Here is a 15,020-nt window from a genome sequence, read left to right on the forward strand (position 1 = left end):
CCTGTCAGAAAGTCCAAAACATATTATTCACGGTATTCAATGATGGGTGTGATCTTTTGAATTGACCCCCTAGGCTACGAAACCGTTTTTTAAACTAATATACATTCTGTAAAATATCGAAAATGTATTACTTCCTGAAAAATGGGGAATAGTCAACGTTATTATATAAACGTGAGGATATCTTTATTATGAATAAGATTATTTTCAAAACTAAATTTTAATATTACCTGACCTTGACGCAAAAGTAAATACTTCCTGTTTACCAAGGTTACAGTAGATTTTAAAATTTTGTAAGTTCGACATTGTTTGTTTTTTACCACTTTATTTTATCATTATTTTGACCCTGATTTATCGAGATACCAAAATTCTAAATTATATCTATTGATTTTAAATCTATTAGGTATTTTGTCATTTACTTTTGAATTTGTTGAGAGCAAAGTTTCTATTTTGAAAAGCTCTGAGGACATAGGACATTGTGTGGTGCATTAGACCCCTAGAGGTTTTCAGGAAACTTAGGTAAAAAAATCAACAGTACACAAGATATTTGGGAGAAATAATTAATGGGATAAGGAAAATTTTGATCACATAAAACGGGATATCAAGTAGGAAATGGTGAATTTTCGCAACTGAAATTAATGGGATACAGGATATTATGGGATGTGGAATACTCAGACCACCCTCCATCCCAAGAAGACCCCAGGGGCCACTGGCACAGTGTGATTTAGAGAAATAGCTGGAAAGTTTTAGACTGTGGACTACTCAACAACAGGTCTTGACACATCTTTTGAAGACTTATAGATGGTGAGACTAGGATGGGTAAGGGTGAGGACAGGTTGCTAACAAAATTCCAGTGACCAGACTGTTACTGCATTACAAAGGAGAGTGGCTGTTTATTCAGAGCTTTTAAGTCAAAACGTCAACAGCAGAATTCTCCATTTTGTACATTTACATTATCCTTTGGGAGAATTTGGATTTCGTGATGCATGGCACTGCCTACAAAGGCAAAGGAAACTTTAAAAACCACAGTCAACTAGGGACAAATTGACCAACAAGGTAACTACATACCAAAAAACTTGCCTTTGGGTGGTTATTTTTTAACACACACACACAAAAGCGTCAGCCATCTACTCACACTTTACCCCCCAAGGGATGAAGGCCAGGACTTCTGATAAGTGCATGATGTTACATGATGACATCATAAAACTGGAAGTGTTCAGACATCTTTCTTGCCTGGGCCCTTTGGGAGTTAAGTATGAGACAACAGCTGACAATTCGGACTAAATTATTTTGAAATAAAAGGTTGTTTCTCCACAGAGCTAATAATAGATTGATAAATATTAAATATTACTGTCAAGTATAAACTAAAAAGTAAGCAAGAAAAATTTTCTTGCTTACTTTATTTTGCTCCACCAAAATAAAGCAAAAAAACAATGTTTCTCTATTGCAATGATTTTCTTCTGATGCAATAAAAAATTTGGGATTACACATTTGTATCAATGGCCATTCATCTTTGAAAGATACGCCAAGTTGAAACTACTAATATAAATCATACCAATATTAAAACAGCAGTGTATGCTAGACGATATCTCAAGGAGCTTCAGTATCAAGCATATTTTGATCATAACTGCACTGTTTGTTTGGAAGCCTTTACAAGACAAAACAAAAAAAGTGTATGATGCAACCACATTGCACATAATAGCACAGTGTGGAAATGTAATTTAATTATTACTTTGGGTAGAAAACCTGAATAGCAAATAGTGAATAGTCACAAATAGCAAATAGTGAATAGTCCCGAATAGTGCCAATAGTCTTGAATAGTGCAAATAGTGGTGAACAGTCACGAAAAGTGGCGAATAGTGACGAATAGTCGTCAATAGTCACCACTTTAGATCTAATATCCTGTGTTAATTAATTATCCAAATAAGCAACAGAATTTCAGTGAATTTTTTACCATTTCTTCTCCGGACTCAGGCTAGGGAGAAAACAGAAAACACAAGGATAACCTAATAAAGATGTATTTACACTTTAGCAGCGTTAAAACAGAAGAAATTATGTTTAGAAACACCTTTTGCCCCAATAAGCGTCTGTGCTTTTTAGTGGGAAAATCCCGGCCTACATTTCTGCGGGGTTGACTGCGAGATACTGGGTACCCTATTTGCTACGATTTGCCACTATTTGCAGCTATTAACCACTATTCGTCACTATTTGAGACTGTTCGCCACTATTTACACTATTCATACTACGGGACTATTCGCTATTCACTATTCGGGTTTTCCAGACACCCTATAACTTTCCATTTACTTTATTAGCAACAAAATTAGATATAAAAATCCTCGTTGGAAGAGATACAGGATCTCCCTTCCTGTAGGATCTCCCTTCCACAGGGTCTAAACAAGCCAACTGAAGACTTGGAACTTCCAGCCACCTATCTGAAGTTACATGTACGTGTCATGTAATTAGGCCAATACCATGTCTGCCCTTTTGCTTCCATTTGACTCCTGGTTTCAGATGGACTTTTAACCGCTCACCAAATGTTTTCAAGCAAGCCTTGGTACACAATATTAACAAGAAGCAGACTCTGTTGACTCGTTCAAATGAAGCGCTGCCATGCGTTCAATGTCATCGAGACTGAGGGACCATACCCATGTCTTAAAGTCCTGAAGAATTGAAACAATAACAACTAAATACTAGCCAAAGTTTTCAACACTAGCTATTTAACAGAACATCTAGGATCTTGTCAGCTCCTCCTGTACTCATTTCTGAGCAAAAACAGTAAAAATCACTTTTTTCACAGAGTTTTGTGTCAATCTTTCATGCATCGTGTTGAATGATTGTCAGTAAACACTGAGGTGAATGATTGTCACTGCGGGATTGGTAGTTGCATTGAAGTCGCACAAAGGAGTTAGCAGGCATTACACCCATACAACAACCCTGTATTCTAATTCCAATCTGTCTGTGCAGATTGTGTAGGTTTATGTTATGCTGCAGATCACAAAGGTCTGAGTATTTTACCGGCTTTGGCAGATAATGCAATCTGTCTTTTCTGTCAGACAACCAGCTGAAATCTTTTACTTGTCTGAGTGTATGTAATTTCATCTAAATGTGTCCAGCTTTTGACTCACACGTACATTGCTTTGCTCAAACTTATGTGACAATAACGAGGGGTTCCGAATGGAAAGTGCAAAGTCAGCAAGCTTCACTTAATTATAAATACGTGTACATTTAAGTGAACGCCATAAAGATCGTGTTCGTGAAAAATAGTGACTTTCATATTAAATTTATAAGTGTCCTATGAAGTATACATGTATTTGTGCTATCCAAATGCATGTTGTTGTTCATCTGTTGAGAATGTAAAAGTCAGAAGGCTGTGCACTGAGAAAAATTCTAGGGAGCCCTTCAGGCACCCAACTTTATAGGTTAGGGTGCCCAAAAGTCAAACTCAGTAGCCCGAACAAAAAAAAAAATAAAAAATTAGTTGATTAATTAACTAATTATAATTATCTACATGTAATAACATTTTAAATGAATATATGATGACCGATTGACCCTCAAATAGAAATGTCTTGTTTCTAGGGCATTTGTCCTAGTTACAAGCGCCAAAGATAAAAAGTTCACATGTAATTTTTTGTAATACTGTTGTCAAAAGTCCACAAAGAAAGACAAAATTTACACGTTTTGTTGATAAACGTAGAAAAATTAAGTCATTTTGTCATCTAGAAGAAAACCACGACACACTACACCATGTTTATTTTCGAAGCTATGATCAAAAACAAAACTTTCCCCTACCCCCTAAAATATGTAAAGGACCAAAACACAATAATTGGTACCAAAGAAATCTCTGGGGAGTGGGAAAGAGGCAATTTCTCAGTCTTCTCCAAAGGCTTCTTGCCTCACCTACCCTGCAAGGGAGTTCATATGCACCCTCAGCTACCCCTACACAAGTTGACTGAGTTACAGTAACAATGAAAAGTTTAACAGATTTCTGTTACGGTCTTTTAGTATCATATTGTATCCAGCTGACAAAAATACATCTGAAGGCCACACTTTTGATCAGGAATTAGCATTTCGCTTTCTTGAAGTTCCTTTCCCAACATTCTAACCCCAATAGTCCTCCGTCCTATGCACTTCTCACTAAAAATAAATAACAAAATGATGACAAACCTCTCTAAATTTCTGCATCACTCGCTCAGTATCTTGCTCACTGAAGTGACCTCTGATTACTTCCTTGAGCAGTCCAAAAAAGTCTTCAGGATTTCCACTACTGGCACCATGGCCTGATTTTCGTACGGATAGGTGAAGTTTGCTCCCTTCAGTAATCTGATGCTCTTGTAAGGTGGAAGAATCTGGCATTGGAAATAAAAATACAGTGGACTTAGTAGATTGAGGTAAAATGGGATACACTTCTGCTGCCATCTGACTGCAGCATCAAGTGAGTAGAACAGTTTTTACACTGCTATAGTACAGGTTATATTTATATTTCTCAGGTCTTCTTTGATGGCCTTGGAGGTGGCTTGGCAGGCCAATCTTTGCATAGAATTTGTGAGGGTAGTGAGGGAACAGGAGGGTGGGCGGTGGAGGAGGGCTTGCAAGGCAGCGTTTCGAAACAGGAGTGAACAATGTAAAAGTAGGCCACCAGGGGCTTGGTTGGTTAACCAGATAAACTGCTGGGGAGGGGGGAGGGGTGGTGGTGGTAGAGGATGTCTAGTTATTGACTAGCATCCTATATAGGGGTAGTAACAGTACTTGTAACAGCCACCTGCAGCAATTTGATAAATTGAGGTCAGTTTTTTTATGCGTCTGTCCTATTATTGATCATGAATTTTGTCATAACATTGTCAAAGTGGCTGTGGATCCAAGGGGCGATAGCCAAGTGGATCCGCAGAGTACTTTGACAATGTTATGATGAAATTCATTGTCAATAACAGGACAGACGTATGAAAAACAGACATCAATTTGTTTTTTACAATAACAAATTGTCAGATTGTATGCTCTCACTTGTGGCATAAATTATAAATTCATGTGTCTGTCCCCTTTATGACAATGAAAATTAGCCAATAAGTGTGTGAGAATTTCTATTGTAAACAAGGCATTTGGCTCTTCTGGTCATAAGGAATAGGCATAGAATGGACTTTCAAGTATAAACCCAGTATATGAGGCAATTAATTACATCTAATAGAGATACATTACAACAAGAATACCAATATACTGAAGGCAACCTTCATTTTCTTACTAATATTGAAATGAAAGTCATGAACTATTCTTGGTACACGTGATGGGTCATGAGATGACATTACTGCCATATTAAATGACGAAAAAGATTTCTAACTTGTTCTGTATATTGTTTCCGTCATCCAACGTGGCCAGCCTTTGTCATTTGAATCTCTCAGACAACCATCAAGATACATACAGTATCTGTACATCAGCTGGTACTATTAACACACAAAATTACATACACTGCACCTGCTAAAGTTTTCCCTTTAAATACTAATCTTTGCTGTTCCACAGGCACATCAAGTTTTTCAGACGCAAGCTGTTTTACCAGTGAGATCTGCTCATTTTCAGAGACCTACATAATTTTAGACGCAAGAAATGAGTACAGTACTAAAGCAATGTTAGTGTCGAGGTTGTTCTTACACGAAAAATCTGTAAGGTCACTAAAAAGGTGGGCATGTGTTTTGAAATCGTAGACTCCACTAATAATGTAACAAACTTGTCCCATTTCGTGAGGTTTTCTAGAGATCTTCGAACTGGCCAGAACTGGCCGAAGTCCTTCTTCCGCATATCAAAAACATTCTCGGATTTTCCACATACCTCCAGTCTTACTTCTTGGCCATTCAATATTTTTACGGTAATCTGCATATCCAACTTAATATTTTGTAAGGGAGAAGACGGAAATTTCAAGCAAATTCTTTGACTTCCGCGGTGTTGGAAACAGAAAACAGACAGCTGCGTGGTTACCAAGCTCTGGCCAGGTTTCCAAGCTTCAATTCGTCTTCAATCCCCTCACGGTCAACCACCGAGACATTCGACTTTTCTTTGTTTTTTTTTTTGGCCTGAAAATTTTGCTATTGGGCATACTGTACATTGGATTTCTTCTTAAAGATGAAATGTTACCACCAGCATGGGACAAAGAAAACATCTGAGTCCCACGAGCATTAGGCTCGATTTCCAGCCGTTTTGTGAGCAAAATCGCACTCCCAAAACGGCTGGAAATCGAGCATACAAGCAGGGGACAAAGAAGAAATCTGAGTCCCCGAAAGGATTCGAATCCATGACCTCCCAGGGGCCGATTGGGCGTGACTGTATTTTGTGTTTTCTTTGGATCGAGACTGAAAAGCTCTTGCGCGAGTTATATCTGATATTCGTTGTATCCACTCATAGTTACTAACTTTGATCCACGTTAGCATAGCCATTACTTCCAAGTTATTGCAAATGACCTCAATTGAGAAAGTAAAATGATACACCTTTTCAGGTCAAGGAGTTACGTTCATGTGCCATGTATCTGTGAGCAGGAGCGCTATAAAGCATTGTTTTTTTTTGTGGGAATTTATACAAAATAGAGTCATGTTATTTGGTTACTACAGGAGAACATGAGCTACGAGCTACGACTAACAGAAATATTAAGGACCTATGAAAACAGTGATGCATGCAACACAACACGTTAATTTGTTCTGTTCAGCAGTTTATTTCCAATAATATCATGAATATTTATACATTTTGTTCGGTAGCTGGGAAGTTTAGAGAAGTTTCGGTAACGATTCATCGCTCAGTCAATATGAAGATCTGGAATTTTTTACTCAACCAACTTTTTTTCTTTATTTATTTGTTTGTTTTCTCTTAGTTTATTTCTTTCTTTTCATTTCTTTTTTCCCTTTTTTTGTCGTTGTTGCGCTGTTTTTGGTTGTGATAAATGCTTTATAACTATTCCACATCAAACGGTGTAAGAAATTCAGTGTGAAAATAGCCGAGATTAGTATGCATAAAACATTTTAATTAATTTCATATTATTTCACTTGTACTGTATCTACATGAAAAAATTGTAATTTATATATCGTCCAGTCCACATTAGGCATGAAGTCTCAAAGGCAGAGGGCATGAAAACTCAATTGATTAGACATAGTTGTTCCTCGGTTTTACTAATAATAAAGTGAAGTCTGTATACCAGCCAAGTGGCTCATCAGGCCGGAGCTTATCCCGGTTTCCGTAGTATTAAGCGGTAAAGGGCATTTCTATTCCCCGCTGGATGGGATGCTAGTCCATCGCAGGGTCACCCCCAGCATTAAGTTCTCCGGTACCCGTTTGTACACCTGGGTGGAGAGAGGCACTGTGAGAGTAAAGTGTCTTGCTCAAGAACACAACACGATTTCCCCGGACTGCACGATCCGGAGACGAGCGCACTAACCACCGCCGCCCCCCCCCCCCCCCCACCCCTTACTAGTAATAAGGGACATGAGGAATTTGGAATCTAGATCTCATTTAAAGTCTCCATCAAGCTAGTCGACGATATTCTCAAGATTTAACATGCAAATCGTTCATTTGAAACAAGTTTCTCAATCTTAGTATAGAGGCATAGCTTTAAAGCTAAGCAAAGTTATTGCCGATTTGTTCAGTTCTGCAGTTGTTACTTCATTATCGTTACTCTCCACCACAGCTGAATTGTTCCTGATTCCATTTCCACTCGATTCCTTAGCGACATTGCCATTTTTAGAGCAAATAATTTTACTGAGGGATTCTCGATACTTCGGCATGCGCCACGCGTAGACAAACGGGTCGAGCAGGAATTTCAGGTAGTGCAGGTTATCTGTCATTAAGTTTGCAATCAGGATGGGAGGCAGATAGTCCTCTATAAATAGTCTTATGGTCATCATTACCATTGTTGGCACGAAACACACAATCAACACAGTTAGAAGGACCACGTTCAAACGAACAAAGTTTCGTTGCACTTGAGTATGTTTGCTCTCCTCACGGGATTTACTTTCGTTCTGAAGTGTATTTCCCGACGCCATTTTCTTTTTCATTGTGTGATGCAGAAGGATGTAGAAAACTATTGTGATCAGAACCACTGCATAGCTGTGAAGGAACAAGTCTATACCATCCTTGACTTTTTTTGGAACACCCATCAAAGGTAGACAACAGAGGATTGCAGTGTAAAGATAGATGGACACAACGCTAATGAAGACTTTCTTCTTGGTCACCAAGCGGCCGTACTTTAGAGGTGATGAAACCACAATGTACTGCGTCACGGTAAAGGCGAAGACGATTAACAACGATACCGTTATAGAGAACGCTGAGAAATAACTTCCAAATTCCATAAAGGGTCGACATTTCTTTAAGGAAGGATGCTTAATATACAGGATGATAAAACAAGTGGCGTAGATGGGTTCTTGAACCAGCGCTGTTAATAAGTCGACAATGGCCAACCCGATGAGGAAATACGTGGTTGAGTTGCGGAAAATTTTCAGTGGGTCGACGCAGAAAATGAGAAGCAGAAGACTATTGGCTAAGATTGTGATCAACGAAACCACGTAGATGAAGATGGCGGAACCGAAAGCGGCTTTGTAAAAATCCTCTAATGGGTCGATCACTGATGGACTCTGTCCAGCGGTTTCAGAGCAAGCTGGCAAATTAGCAAAGACACTTTGATTTAGTTCGTTCGAAAAACTTCCGCTCGAGTTGGCCCAGGAGTTGTTGCAAGTAAGGTTCATCTTGGATGGACTTTTGGTCTGGGAGTCTCTCTACAAACCGTGCGGTGGCCTGGCAAGGTAATTTTTAGCTTTGAAAGAGTAATATTTATAGCAATTCTTATGAAAAGGGACACCTGTCTAAAGCACTACTATAGAGGTCTTCTATTTGTTTTGACAACAACACAGTATCTGCAATTTCCGTTGGCCGGCTTTCTTAGTAGTCTTTTTGATTGTTACGCTTTAAAGATCCCTACTGATGTCAATTAATCAAATAATAACAGAAATCTGCTTCCATGCACTTAACTAAATTGAATTCGTTCATGTAATTTGGAGGCGCGGTGTGGCCTAAACCTAGGGCGCTAGATTTGCAATCTGGACTCGGGTACCGCGATTGAGTCTACTCTCTGCCACCAGATGGATTCGAGATCAGTGATCCGAAATTCAACTTCTCCCCGCTTTATAAATAGTCAACTGGTCAGCCTCCAAACAGTTAAGATTTCTAGCAAATTTGGTTTAATTTACAATGCTTTTTTGCTCATTACAGTTCCTCCAGTTAGTACAGCATCTATAGTAGAGCACGCACTTCGACACTTCAATAAGGCGTTTCATTTATGACATTTATTGTTTACTTCTTTATTTATGTAAGGTTCCGACAAGTAAGTTGTAAGTAAGTCACCTCATAGTTATTGAGTTAGTACAAGTAAGTAAAAAAAAGAAAAGAAAAGAAAACACGAAACGTTTCTAAGAATACCAATAAGCACTTTTTGTTAACTTAAAAGAAAGCAATTAAAGTACAAGTAAGTAACAGTTATAATGGCCAATGGTAAAGAAGCGCGGCAAAGTTCTTTGTTGTACGAGATTGCTCGATTTTTTGGCGTTGACCAAAACACAATAGCTGTAGTACCTCTGACTAATCAATAGCTATAGAAACGTTCCGATTAAGTAATCATGCATAGTGTATGAGCGCAAAACAAAAGATTGTGCACGGTCGTGGACCTTCCCAAATAAATCTTGCCATTGTTTGCTCTTCCACGGAAGTTTGCCGGGCTTCATAATCACTCCCCTCTATTATTAGGGAGTTTAAGAAAACCACGACGGCAACGGCAACGCGACCGTCGTTAAACAAAAGGTTTAATGAGCAGAACAATAGCTGTGCACGTGCGTTATAATTCTTCGTACATTTCTTTGCCGTCCTCTGCCAAACAACAACGTGAAATGACCAAAGTCTGTGTTGTCCGTAGAACGTGAACCACGACGTGAATTTTTTTTTGTTTTTATTTCAAATGTTTCGCCTTGTCCCGAATTCAGTTTCGTGATAGTTTTGACACTAAGAAACAAAGAAAAATGACTTTAGAGTATCTCGAAATTCTTGGGTAAGATATAAAATCATTTTTTAACCGACGTTGTCCTCGGCGTCGTGTCCTGGTTTCTTAAACTCCCTATTAAGTCACGCTAGACATGCTATCTGCCCTTACATACATACAGTCTAATTGTACACATTTGTAACAGCTTTCATGGGTTGGAAAACTGCCCACGCATTTTTATGTTATATTTTAAGATCGCCGATCAAGGAAGGTTACGGCTCAAGCGGCAAAAAGAATAATTGGCAACGCAGGATTTTTTGTCCCTCTGGTTAATTCTCAAGGAATATAAATACGACCAATTACTTTCGGACTTCATTATTGACAGTTACAATATTGGTTTTCCCAAGGGAGGCCAGCCCATGTTGAGACGAAGAAACAAAACGTAATTTGGCTTTGCAAGAGCTTTCCTGTCCATCTGGCTACTTCTCAACAAATGACAAAGACCACATTTTTAACTACAGCGTTAACACTAGCCGCTTGACGTCACATAAGTTTTACCCACGCGTTACCCGGTGTGTTACATTAATTTGTATTTTTTTTTTTCTACTTTCGTTCTTCATAATATATCATAAAGAGATTTCCTTTTTAAAATGAAAATAACAAATTCACACATGCATGTGACCAGCTTTCACACCCGAAACTTCAAGAATAGCTTTAAGATTCTTGAAAAAAATCGAGTAAGCAATTGACCATAAAATTTGTGTTTTTTTTTTTTTATTGAGAGCAAAAATCAATCGGAATTCATTTAACAATAAACACAATTATGTCAACTCCATTTGAATCAGTTTGGTAAGAGAAATTCGGACTCGATAATGGTAGTTCTTGCGATAGCAACAAATTCATCACTATTCATGCGAGCACGGTTTTCTGACATTGTAGATAAAAATAATACATAATAATAATAGTTTGCTTTCCCGATTGTTTTCTCTTATGATTAATTAATTTACAACAAGAGGGGGGAGAGGGGAGGGGGGAGGAACGATGCCATCTCTTCAGAGGTTTTTTTTCTGAATTTTGAAAAGAAAATTTTCTCTGTGATGCTGAAACTCTCTGTGGCTATTCATTAGTCCCTCCCCGAAATATTCATGTGTCAAATGTTTCTCGCGTCATCTAGCATTGCCATAGCAACCGTACTTTGACATGCAGGGCGGCCAAAGTTCGTTTCTTTTGACAGAATTCCGTTTCATCGAGGAATTATTAATTTTTACATTCCATCATCATTTTGGATTTATTTTCTACAAATGTTCGTTATCAGTTTCTTTTTTTCTCTCTTTTTTTTTTCTTTTTTGCAGTTGGGAAAATATAAGGGACCATGTGACACAATATTATTTCTTGAACAACAAAAGGTATTTCATTTTCGTATTATAAATAAACAAATAAATAAATTGCAATATTTAGAGAGAAAGTAACGTTAGCCTTAGCCCTAGCTCCTTCCTGGTCGAATTTCAAGACGTTGCTTTTTGTGGAGGAAGGAAAACCGGGGAACCTGGACAAAACCCTCGAAGCAAGGCGAGAACCAACAACAAACTCAACCCACATATGACATCGGGCCGGAATCGAACCCGGGTCACATTGGTGAAAGCCGCTAAGAGGCGAGAGCTCTCGCCCTGTATTATTTTGTATTGTTTCAACAACGATAAGAAATTCAAGGGATGAACTCATCAACAAATATTTTATTGCACTTGAGTCTGCGGTCAAAGATTCCTTTGTTTAAAAAGGCATGCAAACGAGGCGGCTGTCTTGCCGCCCACTCCGTTTGGTTTCGTTCTCTCGTTTTTGCCTGTGCCTCGTTGAGTTTGGACTGTTTGTTTTGGACTGATTTATTGTTGTTGTTTTTGGTCTTGGTTTGTTTTAGTTGCATATTGGTGGCGAACCTATTCTTATAGGATTAGTCTGTTGACAGGTGCCCCTCTTTTGGGTTCACCTTTCGCCGTTGCTCTGGAACTGTGTATGTTTGTTCTGTTGTCCGATGTTTTTGCCTGTTCGTTCCTCGTTTGTTTGTTCCTATGTTTTTTGTTTGTAGGGGCGGGGTTCGATCCCTCGTTGAGTTTGACGTGCTGGTGCACCCCCGTTTTTTTGGCGAACCGTTGTTGCGTGGCGGACTAGTCTTGTTGACTGGAAGGCATTGCACTCTCCCTTTTTTAGGGAAGCCTGACCATTCGCCTTAAAACACAAAAACTTATTAATTATGCATACTCGAAAATAAAACGAAAGTGGCAAACTTGCGTGCATAATTAAGTTCGGGGTCAAATGGAAATCAACGAGCGCATTAGACGAAAGTCAAACCTGCAGCATTCCAAAAGACTAACAACACAATCTTGCCAATGCGAGAATAACGAGAATAAGCCTCACTTAAAATCTGGTTTTAAAGCTAGGCTAACTCATAAGCATATAAAGCACAGAAGGTAGGCGGCATATAAAGCATATAACGTAGTTGGTCGCAATGACTGAGGTGCTGCTAAGCAGCGCTAGCACCTTTTGTTAGAATATTTTCGGCCTTGAAGGCGTTACTACGAGCCATAACAACGTTTGCCCAGGAGGCAGGTCAGCGTATGTCACTTGTGATGATTTCTCGAAGTAATTGTCAAGTTGGACAGCAAAACAAGCTAGTTAAAGCAGTTTAAAGCCGTTTAACGACATCATGGCAATGGTTCGCCTTCTGAAACACATCAAAGGCATTCAAGCGCACCGGCTGTTTGTATTGATTTCAATTTCTGCGTGCATCACTGTGTTCATTGTGTACCGGAATACAACATTTATTCCCGTTTTAAGGTTAGTACTCAAGACCAGCATTTAACTATTTAACTTGACTCCTGACTCTCATTCAAACAATGAGTCAATGCGTTACTGGTCAGATTGTCCATCGGTTTATATTCTAAATAAGATTTGAGTGGTTCACTGTAAGCCAGAATAACGTTCTAGATATAACTGACCCTTATTTTTCTTTTGATGAATCATCTTCTCTACCGATTTTCTACGTTTAGCGAAAAAATGAAGAAAATTTAACCATTCGAAGTTACAATTTTTTGTAAAATTAAATGTATCATCGAATTCCGTTCTTTTAAGGTTCGTTTATCTGTGCGGTGGTTTCAAATACCTCTTGAAGGGTTACGTTTTGTGAAAATGTTGGCAACATTTGGAATTATTTACGCAACAGACCCACTTTTACAAAATATGACGAAGATCGTTTGCCTCCGTTCACTCAACTTCAATATTTTTAACTATAAACCCCTGTGGATTTTTAACTATAAACCCCTGTGGATTTTTAACTATAAACCCCTGTGGATCAAAATCAAAGTAGTTTTCCACAAGCTTTATCTCTGAAACGTAGTCGGTGACCCCCAATTTGTTTTTGTTTTGCATTTCTGGCACAAGTAACTCATTATCTGACTGCAGTAAAAATTAAAAAAAATCTTACTTCAAGTTTGCCTGAACAGTGTTCGGCCTAGAGGCCAGTCAAGTTATTTACGATTAGCTCCAAAGATTTATTAACTCACTGGGCGACATAACATGCCGACTGGCCTCAAGGGTCTGTAAGACGTGGCAACCCACTAAATTAATATGCTAAAGGGAGTACAAACATGTTCATATCCTGTAACTTGTAAGTTGTCTTGTGAAAACATGGTTAATACAATGTTAACAAATTCAGATCTGACATGGCGCAGACCCTCTGTTGTTTTGTAAAGTTAGAAAGCACTCACATATTGTTATATGTGTTGGTTTGATCACCCATTGCATGTACTCTTTGTGGTTTCATTATTGTGCATGCATCAATTTTGTGAAAAAATTTAGTGTTGCCAGTAACCTATTTACGTTGTCGTGTAGTTGCATTCAGGAAAAGAATGGAACATTTTAAGGAATAATATGGTACCAAAACAAAAAAATAAATATATGAGAGCAAATGTCTGAAATAAGGAGTCTACAGTTTTAGAGGGGTGCTCAAAACGACAGATTAATTTTGAAGCAATTATGCAAATTATTTGTCATGTTTTGATAATCCTCCGTAGGAAAAAAGATGGCGACTAGTACATTTACCCATAGTTCTTAGCCCACAAAAACCTTAACAACGTTCATAAAAACGTGCAGAAACGTAAAATCTTCAAAACTAAGCTACTCAATGTCCTTAGTACAGGGACAAATATTGTAAAAATTTGGCTTTCTTTGTGCCCTGTAGGCTCTGTTAGGTTCGCAAGGCATTTTGGTAAAATGTACAGCCGCCATCTGTTTTCCTGCGGTGGATTACCGTCGCTTTCAAGTTTTCAGACGCGCGTATATGAATTGACAGTTCTTTCAGATGGATAAAAGAGCGAATGCTCTAAACAATATAACGTGGTCCATAATGAGAAAACAAACCAACAAGAGTTTTTTTTCCTTTGGTTTTCCGTTAAATTTAGTTTTACTTCAAATAAAGCGATATGTTTTATTCGTTCCCTCTGCAATCAGTGCATCACGAGTGTTTTAATTCGACGAGGGTTTGAGTTAGAAGGGCACATTGAGATGAATTTTCTTTGCAATTTAAAGTAACAAAATTAGGTCTTCACAATTTAGGGAGGAAAATTCATATTTTGGCGAAACAAAAAGCAGGACTCCGCGTTTTAATTAACAAATAAAGAAGCCTCGACTGTGCTCTGTTCTGTTGTAAAGCACTTAGGAAGCGGTAGAGCACGAAAGAAGTGTAGGGGAAAACACGAGACGTAGTCGAGTGTTTTTCCCTACTTCTTGAGTGCTCTACCGCTTCCTAAGTGCTTTACAACAGAACAGAGCACAGTCGAGACTTCTTTATTTGTTTTATGATGAAGAATCCGATAATTTCCTCACGAATTTGGCTGAATTTTTTCAAACCAAACTTTATTTTCCAAACGAGCAAAAGTGGCGTCAGCCGTGAACTGTTCTCCGATAAAGCACGCTAAAATAAGCCAATCAGAATCCTTGTTAGAATTGTTTAAATAATTTGATTGGCTAACGAAGCGAC

At 38.4% G+C, this 15,020-nt stretch overlaps 2 protein-coding genes across 2 annotated transcripts; both read right to left on the reverse strand.

The window, feature by feature from the left end:
* Window positions 1-148: 148 nt before the first annotated feature.
* Window positions 149-6,061, reverse strand: LOC145502302 (ubiquitin-like protein 4A). The gene is made up of 4 exons (XM_081481562.1): window positions 5,812-6,061; window positions 5,461-5,566; window positions 4,162-4,343; window positions 149-2,657 (listed from the first exon to the last, which is right to left on the reverse strand). Exons 1-4 carry the CDS (start codon window positions 5,857-5,859, stop codon window positions 2,562-2,564), a joined length of 432 nt encoding a protein of 143 aa, XP_081337688.1. The 5' UTR covers window positions 5,860-6,061; the 3' UTR covers window positions 149-2,561.
* Window positions 6,062-7,435: 1,374 nt separating this feature from the next.
* LOC145502289 (uncharacterized) lies at window positions 7,436-8,889 on the reverse strand. The gene has a single exon (XM_081481545.1). It carries the CDS (start codon window positions 8,703-8,705, stop codon window positions 7,557-7,559), a length of 1,149 nt encoding a protein of 382 aa, XP_081337671.1. The 5' UTR covers window positions 8,706-8,889; the 3' UTR covers window positions 7,436-7,556.
* Between the last annotated feature and the right edge of the window lie 6,131 nt (window positions 8,890-15,020).

This window comes from Orbicella franksi, chromosome 11 (assembly GCF_964199315.1).
Source record: "Orbicella franksi chromosome 11, jaOrbFran1.1, whole genome shotgun sequence".
NCBI lineage: Eukaryota > Metazoa > Cnidaria > Anthozoa > Scleractinia > Merulinidae > Orbicella > Orbicella franksi.

Bases quoted from the DNA above. Each gene is read 5' to 3' on its own strand.
- LOC145502302 (XM_081481562.1), bottom strand. From the start codon at position 5,859: ATGCAGATTACCGTAAAAATATTGAATGGCCAAGAAGTAAGACTGGAG. The intron at 5,567-5,811 runs GTATGTGGAAAA...AAAATTATGTAG, and splicing joins GCCAAGAAGTAAGACTGGAG to GTCTCTGAAAATGAGCAGAT. The intron at 4,344-5,460 runs GTGCAGTGTATG...TTCCAATGCCAG, and splicing joins TAAAGGGAAAACTTTAGCAG to ATTCTTCCACCTTACAAGAG.
- LOC145502289 (XM_081481545.1), bottom strand. From the start codon at position 8,705: ATGAACCTTACTTGCAACAACTCCTGGGCCAACTCGAGCGGAAGTTTT.